Raw genomic sequence first — 24222 nt, forward strand, 5'->3', positions numbered from 1 at the left:
ATTCACAAGGTAAGACATCTACCAGTGTCTGTGAGAAGTGATGTCCAAACTGAACTAAACAGACTTGTCAAGGATGGCATTATAGAAGTAGTGGAATCGGCAGAGTGGGTTTCCCCCTTGGTTGTTGTCAAACGTCCCAACGGGAAAATCAGACTCTGCATCGATCTCAGGGACCTCAATAAGAACATTATCGTTGATCAATATCCCCTACCACGTATATGTGAAATGTTCAGTGCCACCAATGATATGTGTGTATTTTCCATAATTGACTTAAAATCCGCATATCACCAAATCCCTCTGCATGCAGACAGTAAAAAATTCACAACCTTTATCACACCCTTTGGTTGCTATCGGTTTACCAGGGTACCATTTGGCCTGGCCTCGGCCGCAGCACTTTTCCAAAGGGTCATGACATCCATTCTGGAAGGTGTTGATGGTATCAGGTTTTTCCAAGATGATATCCTGGTCATGGGCAGCAACCAATCGGAACATGACACACGCCTTAGACAAGTGTTTTGCAAACTGAAAATGCATGGTTTAACAGTAGAATTAGACAAATGTAAAATCTCACAGGACAAAGTGGTTTACCTTGGGCACACCATCAGCCGTGATGGGATCAAACCCAAACAAGGTTTGGTGGATGCCATCCTTAATGCCCCATGTCCCTCAAGCAAAGAGGATGTAAGAGCCTTTCTCGGCTTGACAGAGTATTACTCCAAATTCATAAGGAATTTCTCTGAAAAAACCTACAGCATAAGACAATTACTGAAAAACAAAACCAAATTTGTCTGGTCACCGGACTGTCAGAACACCTTTGTTACCATCAAAAAGGAAATCAGCGAGGCGCCTTTCCTCAAAGGTTTTGACCCCAAAGCAGATATCTACCTCACCACAGATGCAAGCAACAAAGGTATTGGAGCTGTGCTAGCACAGAAGGACTCATCTAACCAAGAATGGGTTGTAGCCTTTGCCTCCAGGTCGCTCACCTCTGCGGAGGAGAAGTACTCTGTCATTGAGCGTGAAATGCTGGCTTGTTCATGGGCGCTCAATTACTTCAGAGCTTATGTGTGGGGTTACAAAATCCATCTCCGCACAGACCACAAACCGTTAATCAAGATACTGACAGCCTCTGGTCTACAAAATGCTTCACCTAGACTCAGCAAAATGTCTATCAAGTTGTTGGATTACAACTACTCTGCTGAATATTGGCCAGGAGTGAAAAACAAGATTGCGGATTTCCTCAGCAGACTACCACTGCCTCACACGGAAAGCATGATCGCTCAAGAAGACGAGGAGAAGGTAGCTCTGCTCTTCAACACTGACCTGGATGGAATATCAGCGGAAGAATGGGGTCAACACATGTCGCGCGACTCCACTCTGCAAATGGTATGCCAATTCATCAACTCCGCATGGCCAGATAAGCGCAACCTACAGGACAATATCAAGGTGTATTGGGAAACTAGAAATGAACTCAGTTTGGAAAACGGCGTGTTGTACAGAATGGGTAAAGCCATAGCCCCTGCCACGCTCAGAGACAAAGTCCTAAGTTTGTGTCACGTTGGCCACCTTGGCATCACCAAAACTAAGCAGCGTGTCAGGGCAAGTTATTGGTGGCCGGGTATCGACAAGCAAATCGAGGTCCAGGTCAGGAACTGTATGGAATGCTGTGACTCAGACAAAACTCTCAAAACGTCAAAAGTCAGTCTCTCTCCGATTCAACCCCCGCATATGGCATGGGAGAAATTAGGTTTGGACATAGTGGGGCCCATAGTAGGACATGATGGAGTAATCAAGTACATCTTGGTGGCAATAGATCACTTCTCCAAGTGGCCAGAAATTAAGATCGTAGAGGAAATTGACAGCTCCAAATGTATAGACTTCTTGGACAAGCTCTTTCTCAGTGAAGGTTTACCCAAATCCGTCATCACCGATAATGGCCGGCAATTCTGTTCTGAAGCATTCAAGTCATTCCTTGCTAGAAACTGTATCACCCACCACACCACTTCAATTTATCATCCAGAAGGAAATGGCCTCACTGAACGTTTCAACCGTGTCTTGAAAGGGCACATACAACTATCCAGAAATGCAAACTTAAACTGGGAAGAGGAAATATACAAACTTATCTGGGCATTCAGGATTGCCCCTTGTGCAAGCACACGCACAGCACCATTCATTCTCATGAGAAGCAGACAGCCCATGAGCATTGATCTGGGGTGGATGTCTGAATCAAAACAAATTGAATGGTCACCTGAAAACATAAGAAATAACATCATCAAGGCACAGAAGTATTACAAAGAATGGTATGATTCTAGACACAGCGCAAAAGATCATTCATTCAAGGTTGGCGACCTTGTGAAAGTTCGTTTGGAAAAAAAAGTAAAGAAAGGAGAAAGCAGATTCACCGCCCCTCTTCACATTGACGAACTGTTTAACAATGCGGCAAGACTCAGTGATGGGAAAGTCTGGCACATGAGCAGACTGGCGAACTATCATCCCAGTGACAAGGCCCAGGGTCATCAGCAGCATGTTACTGTTAGCAATGATTTGTGGGTAGATGTCGATAGATCTAGTGTTGATGTGAATAATAGGTCTAGAAACAACAGCACACATGACCTCCAACCTGACTCTGACTCTGACGATGGTCAATCGACAGATCGGTCTGCAGGTGTCAATCCCAGCACTTCGACTTGTAATCGGAGTTGTCAGGATGACCCTCATTCTGATTCTGAAGTTGCGTCTGATGGTCACAGATTCAGTGGTCGGTTCGGCAGATCTGACCTTGACTCTCATTCGGACACCGAATGTGCACCACACTTACCCGCGGCCTCTGGAAGGTTTGGAAGAACCATCCGTAGACCTAAACGTTTAGATGATTATGTGTGTGACTAACTCCCAACTGGTTATGCACCCTCCTGCATGTTGCCACCGCATCCCGTGGCGCTGTTGCCAAAACTCTATAGAGAGGAAGATGTGTTGTATCTTACCCATGCCACCCCCCTGCACCCCTGCGCATGGTACCTTCCTTTCCCCTGCGCGTGAACCTCCCCAGAGTTCTCCCCTTCCCATTGGTTCCCCTACATTCCATTCCTTCCCCAGCTGATAACGTTGACACCAACTGTCATTCTACTGATGTTCCGCTTACCCACGCACCACCACCGTGTGGGGCTGTTATAATAAACTTACTTCACACTTCTTCAGCCTGCAGTCTGCTTTGTAACAGTGGGAGATAAACATTTCTAGAGACAGAACCTCTTCAGCACAACTGCACCCTTCACCCTCCACTTCACCTCATTGTAAGAGTGGTATTAATGGGTGAAAGAAATTTGAGAGGAACTTGTCGTGATAAATGACTAATTGTATTCGCTTGTGGAGCACATCGGAACAAATGTTGCCTGCAGCATTTGGCTCCATGAGAATAGCTGCAGCTACGTACTATTAAAACAGCAGGTATTCCATTAGCCAATCTAAAGTATCTATGCTTGCTGTGCAGTGTCTTCACTGCAGCCTCTCGGGACCAAAGAGGCATAAGTGGTGCTAATGTTTCGGGAAGTATCTTATCATGGCCATTTCTGTCAAAGTTAGTGTGGACAATACATCCTGCACTGTTTAGAAGGCCTGCTTGAAAAATGTGTACAGCAACAGCTGAGCCAACACATCACCAACTTCCTCCTTCTAGACGACTTCCAATCTGGTTTCAGACCATGGCACAGCACGGAAACCACACCTCAACATTGTGGATGATGCCCTTCAAGCCCTTGACCTAGGCAAAACCTGTCTCTTGATCCTCCTTGACCTATCCTCTGCTTTTGACACGGTAAACCACAAAATTCTCCTGAATCGCCTCAAACTTAGGATGGGCCTGGATGGCACCGTTCTGGCGTGGTTTAGGTCCTTCCTCCAGAACCACTCGGAGAGTCCTGATCAACGGCAACCTATCCACGTCCTCTCCGATCACAGTTGGAGTCCCTCAAGGATTAACCCTGTCCCCTACCCTCTTCAATCTCTACCTTAAACCGCTCTCAGAGTTGCTGCGTACTGCCAAGATCTCCTACCACATGTATGCTGACGACACACCGCTCTACATCAAAATCTCTTCTCCAGAGGACATCCGCTCCCTGAATGAGGCCCTGAGACTGACGGTTCACTGGCTCACATCAAACCACCTTAAACTCAATGCCAAAAAAACTGAGTTCCTCTTAATCTCACCAACTAACGCCAATACAGACAGTCAAGTTTGGATCAAGGCTATTACAGTGCTAAACTGCTCCCCTACCATTGTGGACTAATCCCTTGGAATTACCTAAGACGGCAACCTGAACATGCGGGGCCATATCAACACGATGGCCAAAACTGCCAGATTTCATTTGAACTACCTAAGAAACCTGAAATCTTTCCTCGACCCCCCCCCCCCCTAGATCTAAAATCGGCAATTCAGGCTCTAGTCATCTCTAGGCTAGAATATGGTTACTCCACCCTCGCAGGCCTACCTAAGACCTCTCTGGCACCCTTGAAAGCCTGCCTCAACGCCGCTGCCAGACTTCTAACTGGCTCTAAGAAGTTCTACCATTTCTCGCCCGACCTTAAAACTCTGACTGGCTTCCACTTGAGGCCAGAATCTAATTTAAGCTGGCTTGCATCACCCACAAGGCTCTCTACTCCAAGTCCCCTGCTTTTCTCGCACAGAAACTTGTTTTATCCGGAGGAGACAGAAACTCCGGGTCCGCCAGAGCCCTTCTGCTCCAACCTGCAGGCTTCAAGAAAAAAAGAACGTACAATCGGGCTTTCTCCGGGGCCGCACCAAGAATATGGAACTCACTCCCACCCGCCATCAGAAGAATAACGTCTCTAGCTCACTTCAAAAAGGAGAGAGACCAAAACTTTCCTAATGGGCAAATTCCTCTCCTAATGCTCACGTTACATTCACCGCTGTAACCTGACTTTACAAATCATTACAGCATTATCCCTGGCCCTTCTCGTTGTTACCCACCTCTTCCGAACAATCCTCCAGGGTGCTGAGACTGCTTTTCTAGCTTATTGTATAATTTTGTTCCTATCCCAATAGGTAGTCGGATATTATGATTGTTTGTCTTGCCATGTACTGTATCTTTCTATTTGTTCCCTATCCCTTCTGCTCTCCTCCCTCTTTGTCCTGTTATCCCACCCGATACTTCTGTAAAGTGCTCTGATACCCTCACGGGTCTGTTTTGCGCTCTATAAAACAATAAATAAATAAATTTAACAATTCCTTGACTGATTCATTCATGTCTATCTAATCCACACCTTGCTCAGCCCAGCCAGTTATTTTCCACATTGCTCAGCGAAACAGACCATTATGGAGTCAGACCTTTTTGATGTGGCATCCATCTACCAACCGACTTCTAGTACAAACCTTTACAACTAGTGATAATCTCATTTCATTTGCTGAGCACCACTGAAAAGGGAGTCCAAGAAGATCTAGGTCTTGGGCAAGAGGATTTTCTTTTTTGGCTACCTTTGCTCTCCAATCATTAAATGCTGTGTGCCTCCTGATTTGCTATACCTATGGTCTCTGGAATGTGGCGCGCAAGATGCCTTACTTGCCAGTGGATTTCCGGAATGGCTTCATCCAAACTGTAGAGGATCACATGGATGCATCAAAGCATATTTTGAAGTCTGGTCTTGACACAAGGAATGGTGTGGTCCGGTCTAGAACTCCTTTGCTCAAACATCAGTGGGCCGCAAGAATGTGTCAAGGCATATTTCCGAAGTCTGGCTTTGACACTACAAACAATGTGATCCGGGCTATAGGCACCAAAGAGTCCGAACCCACACTTGGATTTGTGCCTCCTGGTTATCCAGGGACATAAGCTTCTCTAATGGATATACCTTTTGCTAGGGCCAGGCTGTATGGGGAAAAGGAGGATTCAGCACTGCAGTGCTTAGAAGATAGCAGAGCCAAGCTCATTCTTTGGGGCTACCTTCCAACGTTTACTGGTTCCAACTGCAATATTTAAAATGTTGTGAATACTTGAGGGGCTTGCTTGATGGACCGCCGAACGCCCCTTTTCAGCCTGTCCAACTTCCAGCCACATCTGGTGCTGATAGTGGAGCAGGATTCAGTGATGTCTCTCTAGCTTCTATGCTATTACTTTGGATCAGTGGGTCCTTGAGATTGTTCAGTTTGATTATGCACTCCCATGCTTGACTGCTCATCCCCACGTTTTCACGGTTTTTGCCCCAACATCAACAAAGTACAGAGGTGGCTAGGTAATATATGACGCACACAACCTAGTTTCAATATAGTATTCAGCAGTAGCATTCACACAGGTGGGTGCTCAAAAACTGAAGAATGCCACCACAAAACACCTCTAATGGAGCAAATTACAAACCTGGGCAGTTTTCCCCCAAGCACTTCAGGCGAGTCAAATTTCAATGTCTTGTTTTAGTCTTTGTTTACTTTACTCACAGCATTTTTAATATTGTAAACGCATTTCACAACTTCACACTTCTAGCAACCAAAATATTTTTTGTCTTTGGATCAATTTCCCATCTACTTCCTCAGTTCTCGTCCTATTGCTAGGGATTCTAGCATCCAATCTTTAACATAATGATAATACTTGAACTAAATGTAAGTTCTTCATGTGTTTTTCACCATTAATGAGCATGACAAACATCTGGATATAAAGTTGTAGCAGGAGAGTGCTCTACGTATACGCTTGCTCACCCACGTCTGTGGACAGCGTTCGCTGGCATATATATGGAGCATTCTCCCAATGTATTTTCCTATTCAGATAGTTTTCACATTCATCAATGTGTATTAATGGTGGTCAACACCTGAGGACCTTACATTTTAGATGGTGAGTGTATTGATTATCCTTAGTAGTTTGCCCAAACATCAGTGGACTATGTCGATATTCTCTAGTGACGTTCAGACGGTGCTTGTCAAGGGTGCAACCGAGATGTCTGAGGTGGGAGAGCGGTGTGTGCGGTACTGTTCCTTATGCTTCCTGGTCCCCGTGAAGGATTGGAGCTGAAGCAGATTTTTTTGGGGTGAAATCTTTTTATTGAAAACAGAATAGCAGTACATCAGCAATGTTGCCAGTTTACATATAATCCAACCAAGTGGTTTACACTTTCTGTTCTTTTATCGGAGCTGTTCCAACCAGTAATACTCTACCTTCCCCATGTGCTTCAGGTTCTTGTTATAATCCTCTATTGGTTTGCCACTGCCCCCAGATGTTTTCCCATTTTTTCGTACAGCCTCTGTTATAATAGATGGATCTAGACTGGTGCTAGTTGGCAGACAAACTGTCTCCCAGTCCTAAACCCTTGGTAAAGCCTGTGCTCCCCTGCATCTGACCAGGTTACGTTTGGCCACAGTCAATGCCAGCCAGATACAAGTATATCTTGGCTAATCCTCTTTCCCAGGGATCTTCTATAGGAACCATTTCAGCTCCGAGAGAACCTCCACCCCCTGAGTCATAATTCTCCCAATTTTACCTCGGTATAACTGGGTCTGTGGGCATTCCCATATTAAGTGGTAAAATGTTCCCTCCTGGCTACAGCCCCTGTGGCACTGTGACGATGACTGCCCTACCGAGACGGTGTAATAACTTCCTGGAGCAGTATGTGCGGTGGAGGACCTTTCGTTGAATTAGACTGAAACTGGAGCTAATTGCTACCTCTCTCAGCCCCTGTAAAGCCTCCATCCAATCCTCATCCTCTACCAGGCCCACATCTCCCATCCAAGCAGTTCTTAATGAACCCAGGGGGTCCGGTGTATTGTTCGCCAGTTTTTTTGTACACTAATGATATCCACTTCCTCTCTAAGGTATCTTCTAAGGGAGAGGACTCCGCCAATTCCTTCCCCTCACAGATATGTTCCCTGATGGCGTGGCCCAGCTGCAGATATCTCAACCACTCCCCTGGTCCTAGTTCGCACTCTTGCTGGAGATTCTCAAATTGTATGACTGCGTTCTTTCTCCTGAAGATTTTTCGCCTCAGATGCTTGAACGCTTTTTCAGGAAGGAGAAGTTAAAAAATTATTATAGTGACCCATGCCCTGTTGGCCTTAAACCCTAAAGACTGGATGGTGTTTTTGTATTCTTTTAAAAGAAAAAAGAAAAGTATCTTAATGAACATTTTCAGTCATATAAGAAACGGTGCGAGTCATAAACAGAATTGGTACAGTAATGACAGGATACTATACAACATGAGAACAGCAGTAGGCAATAGGCCCCGGTAGCCAGCCGAGCCTCCCAGTACTTCTTAACATTTCCAAAAGGGAGGGGTTGGACCCTCCCCACCCAGCGCGGTCAGTGCAAAGACTTCCTTCCCTAGAGCATCCCAGTAGACCCCAAAGGGGCCGCCATTTAGCTGCGATCAGGTCTCTCCTGTGAATTTCTAGTGAACGGAGCCCTGTGGTGTGTGCGGTGTAAGGTCTAAAAAAAAAAAACGGCCCAGTCGAATTTTCATGGCCTAACCCTAGCTTCATAGATGGATGGTGTCCTTAGTCTTGCAAGTCAGGTACTTTCATGTGCCCATCCTGCTGGACCTTTGCTTTGTGGTGGGGTAAATCTATTTTAAAATATCCCTCCCTTTCGCCCTTAACCTCAGCCCCTTGGGTGTTGACAAAGATCATGTTAGTGGTTGCAGCCCATTTTCACAGGAAAGTGAAACACCTTGATACTTGGCTTCTGAAAGCATGCTTTTCTCAGCTAGGTTCAGATACCCTGCAGGTTTTGATGCCGTACACCAAGGGGTTCTCAGTCAAGAAGACAAACTTCCTCCTGCAGCCTGTGCAGAGCATTCCCTTTCTAGGACTATGTTTGATACAGCGCCTGCAAAGATCTTTCTGTTATTGCAAAAACAAATCAAGGACATTCAGGCTATGACCTAGATGTTTCAGGAGTGTGCAGTTGTTCTGTCCCTGATTTTGTGCACTATTGATGTCGCTGAATGTGTTGACCCTTCTTGGACTCCTGCCTCATGCTGGTGCCTTTTCATATGTGAGCTTTGCCTTCAATGGCAGTGTGTGGGTGTGCCTTTCACACTACTACATTTCAGAACATGTAGCTGAACATTTGTGGTGATGGATGACAGATGCCCACCCAGCATGTTTAATACTATTCTACCTACCCTAGTCTGAACTTGCATTGTCATCTCAGAGCTTGAAGTGGCATCTGGGTGATGAGGGTTCAGGGGTCTTTGATCACCGATGTAGCAGAGCCATCTTTTCAGTCTTTCAAAGTTGTGTGCCTTCTGGCTTTCATTAGGGGCAAATCAGTCCAAGTCCTAACAGTCAACACAACCACCATGTGGTACTCTAACAAGCATGACGTAGTGGGATCACGTGATGCTGAGGTGGTGGTTGAACTACATGGGATCTCTATGGCAGCAGTCACCTAGCAGATTACTTCAACATCACAGTGAATTAATTCAGCGGACATCATCTTGTTTGTCACTGCTGGCATCAGCATCTGCTACCAAGCATTTTGCCCCTGTGGGGTGAGCCCCTAGTAAATCTTGTTGCCACCTCTACACTGGATTTCTTTCTCAAGCATTCCTAGGATATGTATCCCCTAATTAGTGAGGCTCAACTTAACATTTTTCTTACTTTGATGCTGATGCTATGGGTCCTGAAGAATGTTGGGTGAGATCTGGCTTCGCTCATTCTGATGTTCCCAGGCTTCGCTCAGAGGGTCCGATACACAGAGCTCATGGGTTTCAGCATATGGCCTCCGCTTTAACTGCCTAATCTGAAGAATCTGCTGTCCCAGCATACAGATCTCCACAAGTTACAATTCTATGTATCGAGATTGAGCATCATCAACTGAGCTTCGATCTTCATTTGGAGTTGGTGGATGTCATTTTGGCTGTTTGACATACATTCACAAAGCCATTTATTCTGGCCATTGACCTAAATTTGTCAACTGGGGCAAGGGAAGGCAGTATTACCGTTTAAGACTAAGCTGTCTGTTTTTTCTTTCTCCCCGCAAGGGTTTGCTGTAGGTCCTGTTAAAGGCTACTTATTGGCCCTTTTGACCTTTCTTTGCTCATTTGCACAGCCCTTTTGAAGTTGCCCATCGTGATGTCTTTTTCTGAAAGATCTTTAACATATTTTTCCACCAAAACTCTTCATTATGGCACAATTGGTATGAATTTTGTCCTTAAATTTCTGGTGTGTGCTCCCTTCGAACCTCTGCACAGGTGAACAACGATGCCCTTGCATGTGAAGTGTATTTTTCTTATTGTTATGTTATAGAAAGCTTGTAACGCGCACTAATACTCCAGAGTGTCCTGGCGCGGAAGTGAACTGGGGCGGAGCAGATGGAAACCTGATTGAACAGGTGTGTCTTTGCTAGTACTTCTGTACATCATGTTATAGCGTTACAGGCATAATCAGTCCCGCCCCCAAATTGACAGCCTCAATCCTAAGGGTGTCCCTTAGTTTCTACATAGATAGGCCTAAGGAGTACTGAGTGGCCGGTCAGGTCTTTGTTGAGTTTGCTGGTGGGAAAACTGAGTGTATTGTGATGGATTGTCCCTTCATAAGGCTTTAGGTTTTGGTCAGTAAGGATCCTCCTGAAAGCCATCTGACTTATTCACCAGGATGAAGGCCTCTTCAATAGCCCTGGCTCAAATTGTTCTCGTCTTGGAAATCAGCCCAACCACCATGTGAGCTCCGGTCCATAATTTCACCTACTATATCGACTCTCCGGTCCATAGGTAGGTTAATTTTGTAAACTTGATCCCACAGGACTTTGTGGTGCAAAGGCCACTCCAGACACCCACCTCCTTGAAGTGGCATTGCCTTTGTATTGATTCACAAGTTAAACAATCAGATTAGACATACCCATCAGAACAACAAGTTGCTTACATTCCACAATCCATATGCCTCATCCCACGCCCACCATTCGGTGTAGTGAACTCTTTGTAAGTATTAAGGTTTCAAGTTGGCTCACACACTGTCAGCATATATAATTTGTCAGTCACGCTCGATGTCTGACTAAAATGACATGGTGTCTATATGCCGCTCTGTCGTCATGTCCTAGCTGAAGGTAGTGTACCATCTGTTGGCGCGCAGGCGCTATTACAGAACATTTTCCAGATCCAGTCCAGTGTGTGGTAAGGTACCTGCGGCTAGAGTACATTCCAGAAAGTGCATTTCCAGAGGTAAGTACCTTTTTCTTCCTGAAGCATGGTTATTGTCCGTTTGTGCTTATCTAGATGTGCAACGACCATCCTAGTTTTGGTAAATTTGTTGATCCCCTTGACATTTCAGGTGTACAAGCAGAGCTCCTGAGTTAAGGCAGCACTACTCAGACTGTATTGCGGATACTATGTGTCATTCAGCTAGCCCTTTTGTACTATATTCTTGTAGTTGTACAACCCTCATTTCCAACCCTGTGCCTAACTGCTAAACTACACAAATCACTTTGTGCGTGCGTGTGCCCGAGTGAACCTCACCAGCTTCCCCAAAATTCCAACAAACAGAAAGTGAATCACTGCAATCTAGGACAAAGTCTCCCAGGACAGTGTTATCACCCTGGGGTGTGTTCTCTAGATAGCAAGGCACAGGAGAACACAGCTCCTCCTTGATCCACCTTACTGTACTCCACTGTCTGAAGCACACCTGGTCACTGAGCTCTCAGTGAAGGATGAGTACAGTTGTGTTGTATCCTTAGAGGACTAGTCTGTCCATGGCCAAATGGGGATTGCAAGGTCCCACCGCTTAGGTGCCTATCTACCCTGCTTATTATTATTTTTTTATTTAAGAGGTTTTATATAGAGCTGGCTGGACCCAGGAGTATCAGAGCGCTTTACAAGGTGTTTCCATACAGGTACAGTGTGTAAAAGCACAGACAATGGAATAATAAAAGAGCAAGTCCACATAGGATACATGGCATCTAGATAAAAAAGTAAAAACAATTGCTAGACACTATGAGTAATACAAAATAGCGGTCACAGTTTGGCGGGAAGCCTCACTTTAGTATACAAAAAACATGCAAGAGAACTGAGGGTCATGAGGAGGGGGGGGTATGGTGATCAGATAGAAGGAAAGGGAGTTGGCCAGGCGGGTGGTCGCAAGTCATATGCAGAGCAGCTAGGTGGGGTGATGCAGAGGGGCAAGGCTACCAGTGAGGGATTAGAAACCCCAGTATTTATTAAGGAGAAGAAGTTTGAGTTCTTTTTTGAAGCTGGGGTAGGACTGGTTACAGCGGAGGTCTTTAGGGAGGGCATTCCAAATAAGTGGGGCATTGCCTGAAAAGGAGCATGACTGAGTGGAATTCTTTTTTTGAAGGGGGGGATAAGTAGGAGGGTGTTGGAGCTTCTCAGTGATCGCGTGCAGCCTGGTTTGGTCAATTTATTGGAGAGGTATGTCGGTGTGTTTTGGTGGAGGATTTTGTGCGTAATGCAGGCGGTTTTATATGTGGATCTACCTTCAATGGGGAGCCATTGAAGGGATTTAAGGGCGGGAGAGGTGTGGTCAAATCGTTTGCAGTCCGCGATAAGCCTAGCTGCGAGGTTGAGCACAGTTTTAAGAGGTGCCAGGTGGGTTTTGGGAATTCCGGTGAGGATGGCATTGCCGTAATCAGAGGGATGGCATTGCCATAATCAGAGGGAAAAGCACAGCCGCACCACTGGTCGACTGGCTTCTCAGCAGTGAGCCAGCAGGTAAATCATGCTGAATGGCAGCCAGAGGCAATCACAAACATGGGCAGACTCCATGGCACCTGACCGGTGATTAACACTGCAGCTATAAATAGCATAGTACTCTCCCTCACATTTGATGCTGTTGACTCAGTATTAGTTTACTCGAAACAATATCTAGGCCACAAAGCTTCTGGAAGAGCAACCGTATCTGCTTGTGGTTCTCTAGTGCCCACTCCCCCGTCTTTTTGGCCTTCCTAATAACCTTGCCAGTTTTCTTGATTGCATTGGCCAGTACTGAGATGGCAGTTTTGAGTCCACGTTTTTCTCCACGAAAAGCACAATTCTTTCTCAGACAGCACTATCTTGTCAGTCATGATCAAGCTTATAGTAACTTCACAATGTCTTTTTGAGTTGCTGTGAACAGAATACAATGGTAGCAGAATGCCCTGCCTTTTCATATTCTTGAAAGGTAGACAAAGTACTTGCATTGTTATTTGATTTTTGTGATTGGCCACCACTTTATAATGACGTGTATATGGGACCATGAAAAGATTTCAGGTCTGTTGTCCAGGGAAAAATAAGTACCTTTGCTATGCTATCTGTGTGTGCTGTTAAATTAAAAAATGTAAGAAGTTTTGTTCTTTTGTTGGTGCCATCCTCCCGACCCTGCTGTGTTAACTCTCCTCTGCCCTCAGCAAGCACCACCAAAGAACTCAATTTCCTGCAGAACCACTTACAAAACTAGCATTACACATTTACCAGTATAACTGCAGCACAACCACTGAAATACAACACACAACAGCATGCACTTCCTGGTTCCCACATTGAGGAAATCCAAAATGCCCAATGGGGTTCCTTAGCCCGACACAGGTGCATAACACAAAAAGCATTTGCAATGCAATAGGTCTCGCATTTACATGAGTTTAAGCTATTGGCATTGTAAATGACAATGCGTTTTATTTCTGCTTGAAAAACGTAAACCTAAATAAAAGGTATTGTTATTTACAATGCCAATAGCTCAAACTCGCGTACATGCGAGACGTGTTGCATTGCAAATGCTTGTCTAGCACTTGCTATTAACTTTTTGGAGCGACCAATGTATATAAAAAGTATATTATGTGTATATGTTCAAATATCATTACAATTTTTAATTTATTTCTATGGGACTTTGTGCTTTCTTAGATGTGGTTTATGGTACACTCATTTTCTTGCTGAGTAAGGTGCTATCCCACTGACTTCCGAACTGGGGGTGTCGAACTACCTTGTTAGATTGTATATTGGCTATTAGGTTTGCCATATTTAAATAACCTCAGTTGGGACACATTTTCTTTTGTATCAAACTGTACTCCGGTCCTACAGTAGACTGTGTTTCCCCATTGCTGTGTAATGGTTTATGAATGTGGCAAAGAAATTACTAATAAATCTGGTCAAGTAAATTGATAAACGTGTATGGGGGCATGCCACAAGTATTAGTTGCAGGGCCTATGCTTTCCATTTTCTTTAGCTGGAACATTGTAGAAAGGCTGGAAAGCAAGCCTTTTTCAGAATGCACCAAGATCAACATCAGATAAATAAAACCGAGTGGAAATATAAGGTCAGTTTAAAAAAAAAAAACCTGAGGCGTGGATGGGGAATTTGTAACTGACATTCAATACAACACAGTTTAAATGTATGCACTCGAGGGTTGAGAATGCCTGAGAGATGCTGATAGAAGAGATGGGTGAGTGTGCTGAAGGCAACTAAACAGGCGAAGCATCTTAAGATCTTTATTTCTTACACTGAAAATGTCAGAAGAACAGGGCACACAAGTCACAAGGATGTGCAGAAACTGAGTGGACTGTTGAGGTGCACACAAAGTTTAACCAACATCCAATATAAATCAATTGTCTGTGACAAAATTATCATATGTAAGGCCTCCCACTAAAAGACTAGTGCATTCCTTCGTTGGAGACAGCCTACTCAACAGATAAACAGGTGCTGTCAATGACCGTGATCTGCCTGCGACGTATGCAGAGTTCTACTGCCTACTCTTCTGAAGAAAATCGTACCTTTTGAGCTTCACAACATCTTATTATCACACTAATCCTGAAAACCTAGATTCTTGCCCTGAAAGAGCAGATATGGTGCTTTCAAAAACTGGAAGAAGGTATTGATCTCTTCAAATCCTACAGAGATGAACAAGTGAGTGGCATGTATAAATAAATGTTACCACAACCACTCATAGTTCAAAAGAAATATAGTATGCTCAGTAGCAGTTGACGCCGTTTCCACCACTTTCTTTTAGTCAGACTGACTGTTGAAAATTGTACATACTGGGCAGCGGCACATAAAACAAGTCATAAATATTTTTACTAATTCAATAACAACTTAGACTCCAACATACCAAACAGTACACCTAGCTATCAGTCACCTCAGCATTAGGGGGCATCTTTCTCTTGTCAACAGCACACACCAGCTCGTTGGCCAAGCAAGCCTTTTTCAGTAACCAGCACATTCCCTACTTGGTCAAACTAAAAAACATTTGCTTTGCAGAAATCGTGTTACCACAAGTACCTCACGGACATCCAGCATATGCTTTGAATACACCGCACAAAAGGCAGAGTACCACTTGTAAAACTCTTGACTTCAAGAACACTAGAGGACAGCACCTTCAGTCCACAATGGCTCACATGACTGCAACCAATGCACTCAAAAAATCACTAGTTTGGTGTGCTGGGTACTCATGAACGAGTCTACATTTCTAATGAGGTCTTCTGACTATGGCATCAATGTAGTTTAGCTACTTAAATTACAAAAATAATAAGATGATGGCAAGAGAACCCTACGAAGGGCTGGTAGCTTCCTCCAACTCCAACCTCAGTTTTCGAATTCCAGTAGTTAACCAGACACACATCCTCACTCATGCATTGTACATTTCACAGAACCATAGTTCACCCCATTCGACCAACTGTACACCATCTTCTTCATACAAGAAAGCACAACTCCAGAAACAAAATGCAAAACTCATGCTATTGAATTTTTTTGCTTCCTACCTGCAACTCTTAATCACTTTTTTTTTTACTAGAGCACAATACTGATATGGTTTTATTTAAAAAAAAAAATTTTGGATGGTTTTATTTAAAAAAAATGTTTTAAAAAACCTATTAAGCAGTATCTTTTTGTCCACTAGGTGTGCATTCTTCTCCCAAACCATGTAACTGCTGGATTTTTGTAAGTTTGGGGTACGTCCATCACTTTTCTACGAAAACCGTGTGTTACTTGAAAGATGAAGAGAGGTCCCGAGTTAAATAGAGAGTAAGCTCTATAGATGCCAGTAGCTCTCCCTATAAGGGACTACAAATTATAGCCCAGCATTTACACCTTACCATCTCCGACTGAAAGTTAGCATTGTGCTTTGAGTAAAGAAGGCATTAGTCTTAAATACTAGATTGATTATACAGAGCACTCTTAACAGCAACGCTAGCGATTTCACTAACCAATATGCTTAAAACTTACAAGCTGGTAAAACGTCATTAGGTTAACCCCCACTCAAATAGGCCTTGGCTTGTGTATTAGCAGTGAAACGGAGGCTGCAACCTTACTTCGTCCTCCAGAAACAGATTTAATTTAATTCATTCCAACAATTGCGAAGCGTAGGCACGACATATCAAATTCAGGAAATATGTTGTGAAATTCTGCATAGAAGCTAACTGAGCAAAGCACTCAGAACTCCAACTCTGGACACATTTCCGAATACCTACAGGAATCACCAGCATGAAATCAACTGAAGAAGTCAGGCAGGCCCGCCCGGGACATGGGCGGGGCCTGCAACCAAGCCGGCAGAGGCCAGCGTGAACTGTGATGCGGGGCTCCCATGCTCGAGGGAGAGCCCCGCGGTGGCGGCCAGATGGAGGAGAGCCCCGGGTCCCATACGGGGGCCCGGGTGAATCAAGGAAGGCGGCCGAGGCTGCCAACGGCAGTGCGGGGCTCCCAGGAGTCCAGGGAAGCCCCGCAGTTTAAGTGCTGCCGCCAGAGAGGGAGTCCCCAGAGAGCAGTCCGGTAAGGTCATGCAACCAAGCCGGAAGAGGGGATTGGAGCGGTACCTCCAGGAGAGCGGGCCGCTGAGTGCCCCGGTGACTGGGGTTGAAAGGGAGGCATGCAGAAGATTGCATGGCTTGCAAGGATGGAAGGGGGACAGGAGATGGGCACATTGCGTGACTGTACGTGGTGAATGCGCACGTTTACATTTCCAGTCCGTCCTGCGCGTGCCCATCTCCTGTCTCCCTTGGGAGGCAAGTCAGTGACAATAGATCTCGCTGGCATCAGCGCTTTCGCGCTGCGGTCGCCAGGCGAGACCTAAAACATAACACACTGACAATGCTAAACCTATTGCACTTGTTAATGGTTGTTAAATGTCGACACAAGAAATCTTGAATCTTTCATCCCAGAAAAAATTCAACATACAGTGCAGAAGAAAGTAACAGTGTTCCTATTTAGGAACATGGTGAATCGAACTCAATGAGAATTGTGTGAAACAAACCTAACTGTATATAAAATGGAAGTTACAAGCTGGTATTTGCCTCTATTCTCATACTCACATTCTTTGCCTACCCAATTATTCTTTTATTCTTTTTTGCAGATTTGTCAACCTCTCCCATGTATCTCTGACGTAAAAGCTCATGCTCAACATTCTCTAAACATGCTTCCCGCTGAACACAGGAAGCTGCATAACTCCAAGCCATATAAGGTAAATGTCACCTTTGTATTTGTTGGTTAATTAACACCAAAATCTTCAAGCTGGGAATCCTTGAAGCAATCCTCAGTTGGTCCACTAACACTTTCCACACTGCATACCATGATCCCGAAATACATCCTCAAGAAAACACAGAACAAGCTAGTTCATCCCCAGAATACATTAACTCAGCTTTACTTACTTTGCAATAACTTATCTTCCCATTTCTATTGATTTGGATTTGGGTTAGGTCAGACTTTAATAAAGTGTAAATAAATTCCCTTGTGACATATTTTACTTGAGATTGTGCAGCTCCTTCCTCTCTCGATGGTCTTCTGTGCATGTGTGAGCTTTGGGACCCAGTGATCTTGAAGTGGTATCTTTAGACTGTTAGTGCTACTCATCATACAGGAGAGGGATTACCAGTCAACCTTATGATGGGGAATGAACAACCAAAGTTCTTTTGTAGGCTGCATTTATGTTATTGCTGTGTTTCCCTTTGTTGGTGCAAGTATTAAGTTTGCAGTATGAGGCTCCTGGAGGAAGTGAAATAAATAGTGGTATTCTTCTGTATTACATATTGTGCTTCCACCTTGCTGCTACTGCAAGCAGTACAGGTAGAACGTGTCAGGAAGGCCACCCAAGATGACAACAAATAGATATTATACTCCAAACTTTTCATTAAATGTATTGTCCAGTCCTAATACACTTCTTGCTTAGATTTATTATGTAGCACCAATTGAATACCAATGCCCTATCCCACCACTCGAATAAGGTGTGTTGTGTGTTTTACAATTAATCCGGATCTCAAATGGAGGAAAATGTTCATAAATTGCCTTGAACTATATTTGTGAATTCCTAAATTCCATGAATAGCAACCCTCTAGTGTGAAACCCCGTTTGAAAATATGGTCACTAGTAGAGCCCTTCTGCACACCCATGATCCCAAGGTCCAAGAGTCTTCTCTCTGTGGTCAAGCAGAAAAGAACTTCTACTTAGCAGAATTCTGTTTCTGGCAGTTTTTAGCAACTTTGTCAGACCCATGGTTGAAGGGCATTTATATTACACTCATGCTGCTTTACAACCACCTCAGAACAAGGTGATGGTACTCACACATTCATTGTTCCTTGATTGTGCAATTCCACAGGTTCTACAGTTTCTTGGGGAGGAAAGAATGGACTAGGCTAATGTAATGATGATACTTGTAAAGCGCACTGTTACCCCATCTCGGGGTGTCCTGGCGCTGAAGACCGCTGGGGAACCCGTCCTGGCTTTCCCTGTGAGATGGTCCCTTCTGGGTATCTCCAAGGTGAAACCAGGCATCCCCGGCGTCTGTGGGGGGCCGTTGTAGAGAAGAGGCAAGCTTAATGCCCAGAGTTGCAGAGTGTGATCCCTGGTTAGATTAGGCACGAGGTGAGAATTATCGAGTCCGTTGACCCTAGTCCACAACCCTGCCGCGTCGGGAATTGAACCCTGGTCCCGGGCTGTTCTCTGCTTCCGGGTCTGCCGCCTCTAACCAGTGAGCCACACCACTCCACTCCAGGCTATGTTCTGTTAACAGAAATTTTAAAGCGCACGGTCACCAGGAGGTTACATGGCGCTGATCTTGGGCAGTGTCAAGACGGAGGCAGGTTAGGCATAGGCTTGCTCAAACAGCCAGGTCTTAAGCCCCTTTCTGAACCCCAACAGATTGTCACACATCCGGATCGCTAGTGGTAGGGAGTTCCAGAATTTAGGGGCAAGATAGGAAAACCTACACCCTTCCTAGTGTTTGAGCTTAAAGGCAGGGTTAGTTAGTAGCTGAAGACGGGCGGACCGCAAATTGCGGAGTAGGGCATGCATTACAATCATGCAGCTGATGAATTTGGGGCTCCTGGCATGCAAGGCATTAAAAATTTCCCACCCTGTCTTGAAAGCTGCACATTGGGAAAAAGGTAGCCAGTGACGTGTGGATAGCAAAGGTCTGGCAGATTGCCATCCAGGTTGTTTGTGGATTAGTCTTGCAGCCTGGTTCTGTACCATTTGGAGACGTTTGAGTAAGAACTGTGGTAGGCCGAGATAGATGGAATTGGAGAAGACAAGAGAGTACCAGGGCTATCACAACCTGTATGAGGGCTGAGTGGGTCAGCAGGTGGGCAATCTTCCTGATTTTGCGCAGTTGGAAAAACAGGTAGAGACCACTGCCCCTACTTTTCCTCTGAGCGAGAGATCTGCATTTATAGTGAACCCAGGGCTTTTCACGGATGGGGAGGGATGACTTATTTCCGCCGCCCAGTAGTGTGGCCCCAGGAAATCTCTATCTTCCCTGTCAGGACTAGTTAAGTCGTGCCTGGGTTAAGTTTAAGATGGTTATGGTCCATCCAGCGCTGGATGTGGAGCATAGTGGCTTGAAATTCATAGTCTGGAGAGTTGTCCACAGTGAAGACAAGCTGAAGATAGTCAGCGTAGTTGAAGGTAGTTACCTTACTGTCTTTTAAGGAGTGGATCAGGGGCAGGAGGTAAAGATTAAACAAGTGTGGAGATGGGGACGAGCCCTGTGGCACCCCGCACGTGGTGGCAATCTTCGGGGCAGTAAAAGGGGCAAGTCATACTGCTTGGGTTCGGCCTTCAAGAAAGGACTTGATCCAGTTGTAGGCAGAACCCCGTATGCCTGCCTGTTTGACACGGTGCATCAGTACTTTATGGTCGACCGTGTCAAACGCAGCTGACAGGTCCAAGAGCACCAAGGCCTGAGAGGTGCCCTTGTCTGCATTTGCTCTCAAAGTGTCAAGTACCGCAAGGATTACTGACTCAGTCGAGTGAGCGGGCCGAAAACCAGCTTGGCGTGGCTCTGGGTGTTCTCACTATTCGATAAAATTGAATAGGCACCTAGCAACATGAGCCTCTAGGATCTTGGCCAGGAAGGGGAGGAGAGAAATGGGCCTGTAATTAGAAGGATTCAGGGGGTCAGCCCCCGGTTTCTTTAATAAAGGAACCACTATTGTGTTCTTAAAGACACTGGGGATCTCACCCCGAGAAAGAGACTCATTTAAGAAGCGTAGCACGCTATGTGTTAGGACGGAGAAGGCGTTTCTCAGGATATGAGGGGGGCAGCAGTCGTTAGGGGAGCCGGATTTGACACTGGTCAATAAGTCTGATAGTCTGAGGGCATATGACAGGAAAGTGATCCATAGTAGCTGTATTAGTTGTTAGGTAGTCTGGTTTGTATTAGGTTTGTTTTTAAAGCATGCTCACAATCAAGACCTCTTCCTCAAGTCAAATGTGAAAGAGATTTTAGAGAAATTAATCCTGCAAGGGAAGGGATCTGTTCCTAAATATTTTATACTGCACCTGAGGTTGTTAGCCAAGGCTGTGCATCTACAGTGCACTGTAGATGAGGCAGAGAGTTGGAAAAGGCCAGCATGGGTGCACTATGTGATGGAGTGTTCTTATGATGCATCCATTCTGTTGTGGTAAAGAGGATAGGCAAGCATTGAAGATTACTTCAAAGTTGGCACGCCTTCTGCGATGGTAGTGCCTGGGTGGCTCACCCTTGCTGTTCTATTGAACAGTTGGGGATGCTGGGGTTACTTAGCTCCACCTTTTGCAGGTATTGGCTGGAGCTTATTCTAATGTGTGTAGGTCTGGACAAGTCTTTAGCTTCTTTCATTTCTGCTCCAGAAATGCATCTGTGTTTCTTGATTGCACATGGGTAACCACATAAGCAGTTCTACCAGTCACCTAGGATGTGGGCTAGTGGGAGTAAATAAAACTGAAGTGGTCACTGATTGGTTAAAATCTTTGAGGTTTAGTTATGAGAGCCTGGCCTGGTTGGCTTTATTTAATTCTCCTTTGTTTGCCACCTCTTTCACCATCGATTGGCAGAAGCCCGAGGTGGTGGAATCAAAAGCTTCAGGAGGTCAGGAAGTGTTAAGTTAAGTTTAATGGTTTATAAAGCGCTCACCTCACCCTGGGGCACCGCGGCGCTATCCAGACAAGACAGCCTCCCTAAAGATGAAAAGACAAGGGTACTCTAAGTTTAAAATAGATAAGCTTTCAACTGTTTCCTAAAACCGTTGTAGCTCGTCATAGTGCGCAGTCCCAGCGGAAGTTGGTTCCAGTACTTGGGTGTCAAGTACGAGAAGGCTTCCCCTCCCGTCTTGTATTGGGAAAGTATCGGAATGGAAGTCACTGATGAGGTTCATTACTGGTGGATTACTTTATCGTTGAGTGTCTGTCCAGTACATGGGAGTGGAGAGATGGAACTGTTTACCTCAAACTCTCTGTCTCCCTCTGGGTTGTCCTGAAGAGGAACTGGAGTGCAAGGAATTAATGAGATCGGTTACGATGCTTTAGAGAGAAGCCTGCTTGTTCAGACTCAATTAAGTGTAGTCCGATTACCTTCTCCTGACCATAAATCCAAAAATGTTTTCATAAGATTAATGTTTTTTTAAAATTCCTTTTGCATATCCAGATAAAAAATCTACAATAGAAATTTTATTATTTGGTTATTATAATAATACGAAGAGTCTCAGATCGTTGTTCGGTGTTTTGCTGGATTTCAAACTCTCCCAATAAAATCATCTGGATTCCTTGCAACATTCTTGTAGTTCTCGATCACTGCCTTGGAAAAACGCACAATGTCTGGCTCTTGTATTAAAAATATATACATTATCGATCACTACATTTGAACACGATACAACCAGATAAATCAACTCTAATCAAACATGCAGAAAAAAGGAGACCTCTACTGATCATAGCTATGACATTTATAACAAGTTACACAATTGAGACATCAAGTTACAATTACCCTGTGACCCCACAAATACATATTTCATAAAACTGATAGAACATTTAGAACCCTGGCGCGAACTGCTAATTAAAGATGGTTTCAATTTTTCTGTTAATTTTAAACCTGTTAGCATCATGTACTGCCTAAAATCCACTAACTAGCAAGGCACACCTCCATGTAGACACATTGTTACCAGTATTGGAAGTCTAACAGAAAACATAGCAACCTGTGTTGATAGATTATTTCCACGATTCTTTATTCGGAATTAATATTCCAGTGTAATTGAATGACTATCCTTACTTCCCAAAAAATGCTTTATGCTATAGAGTGGAAACCAGACGGTTGGCTGGTAACGATGGATGTTTATTTAAAGACAAGGTCTGTCAGCTATGCATAGCTCTCAAAAGTTTACTTTCCATGATTGATATTGTTTTGTCAAAAACTATTTTGTATAAGAATGTTTCCTTCTAATTTGTGGAACTGCAATGTCGATATCGATTTGCTCCTTCCCGGGTATATGTGGTAATGGGTTCATAGGAACAGAGAGAAGCAAGGATAGATGAAAAATGTATGTACTTGGCAAGGATATATGAACAACATTTTTGTAATCTGGAATGGGTCTGAAAATTACTGGATGAATATCTAAAGTAGGTGATCTAAAATAAGAAAATGATGAAAATCGGAATTTTTAGCCGCAGATTCCTTATCTTCGAATTATCCCCAGGGTCAGACTGGATTTGGAATGTTTTTTGTGAGCAGTGCCCCTGAGCGCTGGTAGTTGACGTCGATCAGTACCACATGGCAGCGGTGGCATCCGTGCCGGAAGTGACATGCGGGGTGCCTATATAGGCGCCACCTCCGCACACTGAAGACAGTTTATTCTTTCCAAGCCAGTAGGAGCAGATCCAGAGAGAGCTACTCCTTCAGTCCTTTTTTGACTACTTTTTCAATGTTTTGTCGAAGCTTTTTTGAGAGTTACTTCTCCTGGTGTGGCAGGGATGTCCACTAAGAAGACCGGCTTCTAGCCCTACAGCTCCTGTCATTGTCAGATGTATGCCTCTAGTGCTTGGAACACACCTTGTATGCCTCCGGTGTTGACACGAAGACCATCGACTGTCGATCAGACTGTTGCGCAATGAATTTAAAGGCAGTGAGGGACGACCCTCAAGCTCCTGGCGGCTCGACATGCGACTCTGCAATGATCTTGATTCCGGTCCAGAGGAAGGTCCCGAGATCGGTTGCAGAGTCCAAGATGTTTGTTGCATTCCAAGTAGTCTTAGAGGTCTCCAACTTCACCTCGTCCGTCGGCTGACGAGACGAGGGAGCGCCGATATTCGAGGCGTGGCTCCGTGGTTGAGCCAGTGCCTGGGTCGGTCAGTTCAGCTTTTCGCCGAGTTTCTGGGAGCCGAAGCAACCCCTCTCTCATTTCCATAAGTTTTATGAGGCCTTGCACAGCATATTTGAGCGGCCTGTTACTGCTGGTGTGCCTTTGGCCCCGCAAGTTTGAGAAGGGCCCCTACTAGTTCCACGCTGGCTGCACCTGTCCAAATCCATCTGTGGAACCCAGAGTCCCAATTCCCACCACCTCGAGTTTCCCAGTCCCTGATGTTGACGCTCCTGGTGCCACTTTACCCATTCTGATCCCCGACCCTGGGTCGAAGTGGCGTCGCCCAATGCCGACTGAAGCCATGCCTTGTAGGCTGGAGCGAGAGCCACATTCCTATGGACTAGGACCCGGTGAGGATTGAGAGGGTTACTGGACCATGATGAATACCAGCCCTTAGCCCCACAGATGAACTGGTGTGAGGACTGGGCGGTAGCCAGTGGACTTGACATTTCTCCAGATACTGGCATGCGTTCATCCCCTATTGTGGCTACGGAGGGGGGAGCGTCCTTTGCAATGGTGGTTAGGAGGGAGGCCGAGGTTCTGGACCTTAGCCTACCCTCAGTGGCAGTCAAGATGAACGTCTTGACAGAGGTTCTTCAGCTTGGAGCGACCCCCTCAGAACCGCTTCTCCCTTTCTTCTGAAGCACTTTCTGACTTTTTTCCTTGGACCTGATGCAAGCGCAGCACAGGGACACCTGTGAATCAGGGAGATTGCCCG

At 45.1% G+C, this 24222-nt stretch overlaps 1 protein-coding gene across 2 annotated transcripts in view; it reads left to right on the plus strand.

Moving 5' to 3' along the window:
- The window catches only part of NAPRT (nicotinate phosphoribosyltransferase), a 368826-nt gene that overhangs the window by 304199 nt on the left and 40405 nt on the right, over window positions 1–24222 (plus strand). For both annotated transcript variants that reach the window (XM_086966311.1, XM_086966312.1), the window contains exon 12: window positions 17255–17362. In XM_086966311.1, the coding sequence (XP_086822437.1) occupies window positions 17255–17362 (108 nt within the window). The remainder of the gene's footprint in view (window positions 1–17254; window positions 17363–24222) is intronic.

The sequence above is a fragment of the Lissotriton vulgaris genome, chromosome 4_1 (genome assembly GCF_964263255.1).
Source record: "Lissotriton vulgaris chromosome 4_1, aLisVul1.2, whole genome shotgun sequence".
Lineage (NCBI taxonomy): Eukaryota > Metazoa > Chordata > Amphibia > Caudata > Salamandridae > Lissotriton > Lissotriton vulgaris.